Below are 12105 nucleotides of genomic sequence, written 5' to 3'. Positions count from 1 at the left end.
AGTTGGGGTTTGGGGGGGGGGGGGGGGGGGGGGGGAGGATATCTAAATGTATAAATTGGGTCCTTTTAATTCCACTTTCTTTACTCCAGCTCAATTTCAAAAAATTGATTTCTAATTCATTCTTTCTCCAAATTCTATCTAAATAATTATCAAATTATCTTCGAGTTCTGTTTGATATTTTAGTACTCAATATCATCTGGTCTACAAGATTATAGTCAAATTTCATTTCGTCCAAAAAATTAATATTGCGTTAAATTAATTTTGACAAAAAAATCATTATATCTTAGGAGATAGACATTCGTTTATACATGTTCGCACTAGTGTAGAGAGCAAAATATGTTTTAAAGAGATTTACAATCTCATAGCTCGCTTCATTTTCCCTCCTCCTAATTTCTACATTTTTCTTAAATATATATAATTTGCTGTTTAGCTTATTTTTCATGCCCGTATCTTGATTTTGATAAATCAAAATACTATCCGATAATTTGCATGTTAAATAGCAAATAAGTCATGCACATATTTTTAATCAACGGAGTATATAATTCATGCAATATTATTCCAAAAGAATATATGGAAAAATGGAGAGGAGAAATTACATATATAGACATTAATATAGAGAGCGAGATATATCGATTGCTTTACAATTTTAAAAAATGTTAGATTTTTTAGAAAACAAAAAATTAAATCAATTCTTTTAAAGGTACATTTTTTTACACAAATATCAAATTATTTAGATATTTTCAATAAATTAAACAAAGTTAAAAACCATTTCTTGTTTATTATAAATTATGTAGATTTCATGTGAGACCAAGTGATATAGAAAAATAATGTTACTTTGAACTTCAAAATGATTGGTAGTTTCATATTGAAGGCGACCAACAGATTTGCGACACGACGGTGCTGGTGGAAAATGACTTTTGGCCCCCACAAGATTGGGTTTTCTCCCCTGATTTACTACTTCTTTAGTTCAATCATTATCAATTATTACTATCTTTAATGACAATACTTATATTATAGACCGATCGAGTGAACTTGCGTTTAATATACGAAGCTTTATTAAAAATTAGTATATAATTATATTCTAATAAATTTTATACGCACCAACAAAATAACGACTAATACAAAGTCCGATTTTCTTTAAGACCCCAATTCTATTTCACTATATGTAACAACTCAACTCTTGTTTTGGGTTCTACATGCGTCGGAAAATTTTAAAAACTTGGATAAGTAAAGTCTAACTATCAAATAGAAAGGGGGAAAAATCAATTCGAATAAGTGCTTTCGCTAATTTTGCGATTTCTCGGTCCATCATTTTTTATTAATAAATAAGAAGACGTCAATACACAACAATTTAAGTGACATCATCTTTAAATAATGTATTAGGAAATGATAATAGTCTTGATTTTTATTAAGAATTGTTGTGTTAACGGTGTAGAATAAAACCAAATTTTCAACTCCTAATCAAGAACCAAAACAAAAGTTAAAATCCCATCTCATTTTCAAAACACCCCCATCTTGTCAAATTTACAGAAATAACATTTCTCGTCTTGAAATTTCATGGTCCAATAAGATTATTTTCAAGAGACTTTAAATATAAGATGTTCTCTATTCTAAAGAGTTGGCCCTTAAATTATGCTTCAAGAGACCATTTAAATTAAAATTTTAACATAGAAATTGAGTCCGACTCTTCAAACTTGGGCAATCAAACCCACTCTCTATGAGTAAATGCATTCAAAATATTTAAATTTTCAATGGAGGAAAATAATATAATAATTTAAAAGAAAGCTAGTGAAAATAAAAGATAGGAAAACAATAAATATTTTTTGTGAGTATTAAGTAAAGAGTCTTTTGGAGTACTTTTAAAGTTTTACTTGCTAAATTTATAGGTGTTCTCTAAATTATAAAGTGACCCACCGCAACCAGCTCGATAACTCAATTCTCTCAGTTTCTCCACCAATAAGCCTATACTAGAAACTGTAATTCGAATAAGCGCTTTCGCTAATTTTGCGATTTCTTGGTCCATCATTTCTTATTGACAAATAAGAAGACGTCAATACACAACAATTTAAGTGACATCATCTTTAAAATAATGTATTAGCAAATGATAATAGTCTTGATTTTTATTAAGAATTGTTGTGTTAACGGTGTAGAATAAAACCAAATTTTCAACTCCTAATCAAGAACCTAAACAAAAGTTAAAATCCCATCTCATTTTCAAAACACCCCCATCTTGTCAAATTTACAGAAATAACATTTCTCGTCTCGAAATTTCATGGTCCAATAAGATTATTTTCAAGAGACTTTAAATATAAGATGTTCTCTATTCTAAAGAATCGGCCCTTAAATTATGCTCCAAGAGACCATTTAAATTAAAATTTTAACATATTCAAACTTGGCCAATCAAACCCACTCTCTATGAGTAAATGCATTCAAAATATTTAAATTTTCAATGGAGGAAAATAATATAATAATTTAAAAGGAAGCTAGTGAAAATAAAAGATAGGAAAACAATAAATATTTTTTGTGAGTATTAAGTAAAGAGTCTTTTGGAGTACTTATAAAGTTTTACTTGCTAAATTTATAGGTGTTCTCTAAATTATAAAGTGACCCACCGCAACCAGCTCGATAACTCAATTCTCCCAGTTTCTCCACCAATAAGCCTATACTAGAAACTGTACTATGGAACAATTCCAAGATGGTCAACTTCACATAAACATGTGCCATTGTTGATGCTAATACTTGCATATATAAAGTGTAGCATTTTCCTAACTGGGTCCATCAATAATTCAGTAATACAACAAATGATATGCAACTTTTCTATGTAAAATATGGTCTCCATTCATTTGAATCCATATGATGTGTCATGTTAAAACTTAAAAGTACTGTATTATTATGCTCGAAAAAATCAGGAAAAATAAAGAAATGGTGCATTCCTATATGACATTTTTTTTAAGTGCAGATAGATATTATGAGGATAAATCGTAATAATTCAAGATTACCCTCCGTGTGTGAAATAATATGTAGTTGCTCAACTTTCACTAAAATCTCTAATTCGATTCAGTTTCAAATTCCACCACTTTGTCATGTATCATAGCGCATCCACCAAATTAACTGATAGTGCTTATTTGGCTCCTAAGCCACATATAAAGTAATTGTTCGGTAGCATGCCAACTCACCAATCACCACTCTGCCATGTCAAGAAAGTGTTAAAATCCGAAGCATGCCTAGCCAAACAACATTAGCTCTTTGATTTTCACTATTTATCATTTGTTCACAAAACAATGAGGCAAATGTTGGAAAATTAAGGCAATCCAAATATAGCACAGTAATCACCTATTACTGTTTGGCTCCCAAATAAGCAAAATCCGTTAGTTTGGAGGAATAACATGTTAAATAATATGATGGAGCAGTGAAATTTGAAACTAAATTGAAGTTTGGTGACCCAATTGAGACATTTAATCTAGTGACTCAACTCAAAATTCGCTAAAAGCTCAGTGACAACAGATAAAATTTACCCTGCTAAATAGACATCTAGCATACAGTCTAAGCAAACTAAAACACCCCCAGGAGCTGCTCTATATCCTTGTCAATAACAAGAAGCAGAGTAAATGAAATTCTAGTCATATATCAAACATGGGAAGCTTATGATAACATGTATCTAGTGCATGACCACTTGACACCACTCAACCCATTTATACCACCAACAGTTGCGCACTGTGTATCACAATAGGCCAATACATCTGAAAAGGTCTCAACTTACAGCAAAGCGAACAGTACTTTAAGGATGAGTTAAATGACAATTAAATTTTATTGGCACCAAATCGAAAATAAAGATTAGATAGGCAAATGAACAGTCAGGTGGATTTCCAAACCAGTTTATTCACTAATATAAAATGTAATCTCTTGTGACCATTAAAATCACTTGATCTTCTTGATATTTCTAGCTTCTATCGGTATATACAGTATGAGAGCTTACAGAATTATTTTCTAAATCGAGGTCCTTTGTTTGATCTGCCGTTATCTTTCCCACCCCATGCAGAAGACCAGAAGAAAAGAGACATCCAGAATAGAACAGCAAAAAAGATCTGCACAGTATCCTGAAATCTGGTGAAACTTGCAGCAACACCTGTCCATATATCACATGCCACACCATTAAAAATTGCATGGGGATGTACACAATTGATATAAAGAAGTAAGACGAAGAAAGCAAAACATATATAAAGTGTGAGACACACCAAGTACCCTAAGAGTAATGTCTGCATAACTGCATTTTATGAACTGACAGGAAGCAAGGGGGTTATCAATGATCATGTGCTGTCAAACTAGCAAGGGGGGTTTCAATGATCATGAGCTGTCAAAATATTGGCCCAGTAATAAGTCAAGACTCATAAAATTCAATTTGTGCCACGGTTATTAAAACCAAAAATTATTTCAAATTGCCACTCTGCACTCTGGAAGTGGCAGCATCAGGTTTGGATTAATGACTTATTCAAATATGAAGATAAACCATGAGCATGGATAAGAGAATAAAAACTTCTCATCCTCATCATGAGACAAATCTAGTCCAAATAAGACTCAGTCCAGTCCAAACTCTAGCAAAGAGGACCCATTATAAGTATAAATAGAGCATCCAAAAGATCTTTAGGTATGCTAAAATTATATAAAACAGCTACAAGCCCCTAATTCTCCAGTCAACTATATCTGTATAAATTTTAGTCTACTGAATTAACCAAACTAGTGTCCCCGGGAGATACACTGTCCCTCTGTTTTGCAGTTCACTTTGAGTTTTCAGTGAAATTTTTCAAAACTTCTGTCGCTAAATTAACGTCAACATTCTGTTGACAGATTTTAAAATACAACAACATGAGTAACCAAAAAATGAAAAACCATCATCAAGTGGAAAGCCATATGACAACTACATAACAAGTTTTTTTGAATTCCATGAGAACGCAATATAAATATCGAAGAACAGTTGACTCTGAGCAATTTTGCATTTGCCAAAAAGATCTTGTCCTGTTATTTCAATGGGATTAAAGGGCCTTACAATAAAGTCCATCAAGCACGCATCTCAAATCAATGGGGGAACTAAGAAAACTGGCCCATGATTCATCTGATGCACAGAGGCAGGATTATTTTACCTTGATTAACCAGTTTACATGCTGAAAATTTATGATGTCAAGCAGTTTTTTTGTTCTGAAATGGGGATGAGAGTCTCACAATAAAGTTTACATGAGAATCTGGCCTTTGTCAAAAGGCATCCTTGGTCCAACTCTCAAGGGCATGAGCCAAAGATAACTTTTTGTTTCACTTAAGCCTCCAGGAGTTTACAATCACACTGCATTCAAGCAAGTCAAATGGGAAGGCAAATATGTGCCTTCAAAACATTCATTACGCAGTCCATGTGCCTAAGAATTACATTACTAAATAGTTTCTACATCATGAGAAGCCTAGTCTAAAGTCTATGCTGCATTGTCATTGAAATCCTGAGCTCAAATGTGGCATCATTGGAAGAAATCCCTTTGGATTTGAGGTAATCCCTTTTAATTAACCAAGTTAGCTTTTTACCAAGTATAATAATGAAAGATTATTAAGGTTTTACAAGTATAATAACGAAAGGTTTGTAACTCAATTGAAAATCAAATATACCGTTGGCAATCATAAGGAATCCCTACAGAGTAAGGAGTCAACAATTTTATCTTAATAAACTTGATTGATTCTGTAGTATTCTGATTTGGTAGGGTTTCTATTTTTGTAAGTCTGACCCAAGCTAACTATAAATCTTGTCTATTCCGAATAAGAGAGAAACTATATTGGGCTTTATCTTATCAGGGCCGGGGCTCTTTTTAATTTCTGAAATATACTTTCTGTTTCTTTCTTGGCCCTAAAAAGTGTTCTACAATTGGCCCCATAGCCAGCAAGAAAGAACCTTAAAATGTCCTATTGTTCTAATTACTATTCTTATAATATGGATAATAATAATTTAAAAATCTTTAAAGTATAACTACCCACACCATGACTATCCAGCCATCCTCAAATATCAAAATCTTGAGACCTCTTGGTGATGAAAAAATAGAAATTATCTTGTCTAGTCTCAACTGATCACAACCTTCTCGAGATTAAAAGTGACAACGAAACATTTGATAGGACCAAAGCCAAGCTGCGGTTACACCTAATTTCAATGTTTGGGATGTGAATTGAACTATTGTTTGGTCTGTGTAGATTATGTTTGCCACAGTGGAATTCATAACCAATTGAGTCTTGATTCGAACCCTCGCGTAAGCCCTATACACACAAGATAGGTGGGTACACTTGAAGAGATTCTTTCTGTGATCATATCCGAATCTTGTTGTACATGAGCAGGTGCTGTAACCCCATGATCGTGCCATGATTTAGGTACTCGATGCAACTTAGAATCAATGGCACATTTATGTTATTGCCCACAGCAAAGAAAATTTGGGAAACTATACAACATAATCTAGTCCAAAATGCTATCCAAATTTATAATATTAAGGACAAGATCATGACCAACAAAAAGTTCCACCTGACAATGAAAGAGAGTTTCCTAAACAAATCCTAACACCATATTTCCAAGAAAAGGGAATTATCCATCAAATTTCTTGTATTCTCCACAAAATAATAATGAAAATATGGGCACTTTCTAGAAGTCATCAGGCATTATAGTTCAAAATAATGTATCAAAATCGTATTGGAGAGGAGCCGTGCTAATTGCGAACAATTTGATCGCTCAGGCTTCTAGAGTTTTAAACCACAAAGCTTCAATTATTATTTATTTATTTATTTATTTTCCTTCCAAATTTTAATGATTTTTGTTGAATCCCTCCAAAATTTTCGAACGCATTTCATTTGTTGATATTCGTGCTCAACATTGCAGTAAATATGATCCTAAAGCTCTCAAATGTGTTTATATCGTTTGTTCTTCAACAAAGAAGGGTTATAAATGCTACCACCCAACCTCTACGAAGTTTTATACGTCGATGGATGTCTACATTTGTTAAAAGCACGTCCTACTTTACTGAATCAGTAGAGAGAAGAGCCTTTCGTAGAAGATAGACTTCATTTTCACACCCTGACCCCACCACACCTACAATTACAGGTAGCATTTCTTCAATGCCTTTGAATCCTCCAGATATGTAATGGCAGAGGCTTGGTAGTCCATTTGTTCAGCCTTCACGAGTTTACTCAAGAAGAAGATATCATCCCCCTAATCCTATGGAGGCCAATAATCTTATCTTGTAACAGGTATTTGAAAACTTAGATGAATAGTTGTTCTTTCCAAAAAGAACATAAACCTAAAATCTGATGTCTAATTTCATTTCATTAGACAGGTTTTGACCTTCATACAATGCTTTTTCACTTAAATACCATGAAATTTGAAAAATGGTCCAGGAGTCACTTAGAGATCAGAATTGGAGAATGCCACCAGTAAGGAAATAAAACCACTTGAAAATAATCATACATGAGAGGTTGTAAACCTTCCCATTGGAAAAAGGACCATAGGTTGTAGATCCATGTTTATTAATAAGTAAAAAGACGGAGAATTTTAGATAAACAAAAGGCACGACTGGTGTATTATTAAGAAACCTTCGCACCCATAGCAAAGATGATTACTGTTCGTATTCATTATCTTTGGCAGGTAATCTTAGTCTGTCACTAAAAAAATTCAATGTCAAGAACACGAAGTCTACATGGAAGCGCCAGAATTTAATGGTTTAACAAAAGCAGTGAATGTAGACTCAATAAGGCACTCTTTTGGGTTCAAGCAATCTCCCAAAGCATGGTTCAGCAGGATTAACATGGGCATGCAAAATGAAATAATGACAAAGCCCGGAGATTACCCTCCTCATCAAGCCTTTAACTTGTGAGAAGATTACAACCTTGATCGTTTACGTGGATTACATAGTTGTGACTGAATAATTTTCAAGAGATAGTGATGGGAATAAAGATAAGGATAGGAATATGGTTTAGATAAAACAGAGTTTCATTCGAATTATTAAAGGTTTAGATGATTAGATTAATTTTAATTTATTGATAAAGTTCTAGTTCAATAGAAGTTCTTTTGATTTTAGATTAGTTGCTCAATATAAAAATGGTTTATTGATTGTATTATGCACCATTGAATGATAAATTGATTTTTCTTTAGCCTTAATTATTCTTCTTTTTAGATCCCCTTCTCTTCTAATTGTTCGTTGTCAAATTTTTTCGCTACCGTGGTCAGATAGAATGGCAGAAAAAAAAAAAAATTGACCAAAAAATGTGAGATGAAGACCTCGGGAAACTTGAGTATTCGTTAAGTGTTGAAGTATTTCACTCAGAAATTAGTATCTTTAGATCACATCATAAATATGTTCTTGATCTCCTCGAGGAAAATGAGACGCTAGCGGTAGCAAGCCTATTGATACACCAATTGAATAGGACCATAAGCTTGAAGATGTTAAGAAAGACCAGTGAGCAGGTTGAGCTACATATCAAAGTTTGGGTGGAAAGCCATGTAAGGCAAGATAGATGTCGTAGTGTGGCGAGTCACCTCATGTTCACCTAATGAAAATAAGAATATTGATCTGATACTTGCCGGAAACCCTTCAAAATACTGTAATACCTCATAAGATTCTAACGACCCCATCTTAAATTTTGATTCACAAATTATTTACTTAATCTCATAAGCCTGACCAAAATTGCATAACTCAAAAGAGTTTCTGCAACATCATCTAGAGTTTCTTTGCCTTTGAGAGAAATTTTAAGTCTGACCTATTTCCAACTCCATGGAATTAAAGTCAAGCTATGATAGTGGTATTCTAAACATACCACAGTTGGAAAGTGACATTCTTCCTCTAGGTATTGTGGTTAGGCCGCTGATGTAATTAGATTTACCATTTTCTTATAAACATATTAAATTATTGTGACCATTCAAAAGGCCTTTTAGATGCTTCAGTGGTATTCTCAGATGAACAGTCTAGACAAATTTTGGACATGCTGCATACTGAAAGAAATGAAGGGAAAAAAGAAGCTAAAAAAATCTCTAGATTGTAGAAATTTCAGATACCTTGTTGGAACAGAACATAAGACAAGAATCTATTTTTCTGTATATTAAATCATGGAAAAAGTAAATCTTCAAGCCTTTTAAATGATATTGAATTGATGGCGAATTAAAGAAGGAAGTGAAGATTGTCAACAGTAGTGATATTGAGGATTAAAGACAGTTTCTCAAAATTACTTTAGCAATTCACACACATTTCAATAACACTATACTCACCATGATAACGAGAATGTTATCATCTTTGTGAATTCACACTTCATCCAAGCAAGTGGGATATGTAACTATAATATGAACTATCGAAATTATATTGCTAATTATAAATTATGATTTTATGATATGAAATATTTTTAGAATAGTGATCTCATTTGCTTATTTAGCACATTTCATGCCATGCACCAGACAACATATATAGATGAATAATGATTGGTGTGCATTATGGACATCATTATGGTGTCCATAATGTACACCAATCACAACCCTATATAGATATATATAATTTGATGAGAAGTATAAGCCCCTGTTTGGGCTCCATTAAAATTAGTTTTTAGGAAAAAATGTATCTTGGAATAGTGATTTTTTTTGGAGAATATATGGTTTAAAAAGAAAAAATATTTTGGATTTACGTAGAATATTATTTTATTGAAAAATGTGTAGTTGAAAAGAAAAAAGAGAAAAATGCATTAAATTAAAATAGAGCCCAAACATAGGCTAAATGTTATAATTTTGCCAATATTGCAGCATGTTCCTGACGTGACAATCATGATGCTATGACATTAATGTATACCACTATTGTATATGTCCATGCTTACCGTTGTCACATGTTATGCCATTCACGCCATCCATGCATCATATTCACACATGCACCATATTCCACTCGGTGAATGTAAATAAAATTTCATAAAGAGGCTTAATCTAATTAAAAACAACAGGAGAATGATGGATCAGACGGTATATCATTAAGACACGAACATATAGTGATGGTTATGATGTTAAAATGACTAAGCCACAAATTTTAAATTTATATTTTTGGCATTTGGAACCTAGACGTACTACCTTATTTAGAATGTTACTCTTCGAAATTACTAATTAATGTTACACTTTGAAATTTAATTTAGCTTCCACATTCAATTATTTATCTAAATGTTCACTTTTGCCAGAAGAGGAAGGAAATCAGGGACAGTCGACACAAGATGACAAGACAACAACACTAATTCGAATCACAATCATGACCAAAACAACACTTAGAATAGTTAATAGCTATTACTGTCCTCAGATATCATAACTATATTTCATGTGATTTATTCAAAATCAAGATTCAATGTATCTCCTAGGAAGAATACTGTCCACAGGCTGCTTATAAGTCTGAAAGAAATGTTTAGCAATAACAATTTGATTACAGTCAGACCAAAAACAACATCTACACTAGAATACAGTTCTAGGATGTCATCAATATGAATATTCACAAGATTAATTTAAATACAAGATAGACTGTATCTCAATGTGGAAGCATATGGGGCCTCTATTCGCCAAATTTTCTTATAAATTTCAAAAACCATTATGTTTGCACTTTTGTGGCTTGACTGTAATCTAGTTGGAATAGGTTTTACTTTATTTTTATTATACTGGAATGGGATCAAACTCAAATTCCTTTACTTCCAACAGTCAAATTGAATCTAAGTAAAAAAAATTTCTTGCTCCAGGAAATCATGAAAATTGGTAATTTGAGAGAACTAAGCTCACACTTAGGCCATCTCTAACTCTGCGCCAAAATTTGAGGTAAGTTTTGCACCATTTTGCACCAAACTGAAAATCATCTACAACCCGTTACACCAAAACTTACAACAAATGAACAATGTTGAATCATTTTATTCATTTTTTGATTCTTTGCAATTTATTTATTTGAAAGATTATTTATTTATTTATTTTACAACTACATAACTTATTAAATAAATAATTACATTAAATTAACGAAAATATTGAATTCATTAATAAATTTAAAAAATGTAGTCCAATTAATAGAAATACAACAAATAAGAAAATAAGAAATTTGTGTTTTGAGTATTTTTAATTTAATTCATTTCTTAATTATTATTTATTATGGTATTAAAATTTATTACAAGTCCACATAACAACAACAACAACAAAAATAATAATAATAATAATAATTTACTGTATTGTAAAAGTGTATAATAAAAAATGGACACAAATACCTTCAACCAATTTTTTGCAAACTGAAAGAGAAGCAAAATTGTATTTAACCAATTTGGAGCAAAATGGTGCAACACTATTCATTTACGCCATTTTGCACCAAAATGGTGCAATACTTTGGAGTAGATTCGCAGCAAATATTTGGTGCAATTTGGGGGAAAATGGCAAAATGGTGCTTCGCTGGAGATGGTCTTATTCAACTACTCAGAAATGAATAAACAGCTATTCCATATAATAATTAATAACTATGCTATACAATTTCATTACGACAACAAGGAAATTAAAGAGCATAGTCAAGTTTAATCCCAAGAGTGAAATATGTATTACGAAAAAAAGGGACCTGAAGACGGAGCTGGAGGTTTCTTGGAATTGGGACCAGATTCCGGCGGCGGTGACGGCGGCCCAGGACTGGTGGCACGGCAGCGGCCACACAAAGAACGGGGCTTGAAGTTTGACGATTGTAGAGAGAGGTGGCAATAAATTAGTGAAGAAGAAGAAGAAGGCTGGTGCTGCCTCTGGAGTTTAATGCTTGGAGGTAAGGGAAGACAGCAAGCGGCCATATTTTGGGGAAAATGAGTTCATTTTGGTTTCTAAAATGATTATGATAAATAGCAATCATGTTTGACAACAAAGGGCCGGGCTAGATTGGCCCGGGATTTCCCGGGGGACCCTTGCCACTAGGGGGACATGAAATCCGGGCCATATAGGCCCGAGATAAGTTGCATTACCCGATGACAAATGTGTTATACAAACAACCTCAAAAATAGAGTGCATTCGTGCTAACATATGATTGGACTGTTTGAAAAATAAAAACAACAAAAACTCAATCATCTGTTGCCAAA

At 32.9% G+C, this 12105-nt stretch overlaps 1 protein-coding gene across 1 annotated transcript; it reads right to left on the bottom strand.

Annotated features, from left to right (window-relative positions):
• Positions 1 to 2911: 2911 nt before the first annotated feature.
• On the bottom strand, positions 2912 to 11836 carry LOC111372179. Its single transcript, XM_022994380.1, has 3 exons — positions 11604 to 11836; positions 3977 to 4126; positions 2912 to 3187 (listed from the first exon to the last, which is right to left on the bottom strand). The coding sequence occupies exons 1-2, from the start codon at positions 11821 to 11823 to the stop codon at positions 3981 to 3983; spliced, it is 366 nt and encodes a 121-aa protein (XP_022850148.1). The 5' UTR covers positions 11824 to 11836; the 3' UTR covers positions 2912 to 3187; positions 3977 to 3980.
• Between the last annotated feature and the right edge of the window lie 269 nt (positions 11837 to 12105).

Source organism: Olea europaea, chromosome 23 (genome assembly GCF_002742605.1).
Source record: "Olea europaea var. sylvestris chromosome 23, O_europaea_v1, whole genome shotgun sequence".
NCBI classification, from domain to species: Eukaryota; Viridiplantae; Streptophyta; class Magnoliopsida; order Lamiales; family Oleaceae; genus Olea; species Olea europaea.
The sequence above is the reverse complement of the archived record's forward strand: the minus strand, read 5'-3'. Positions and strand labels throughout refer to the sequence as shown.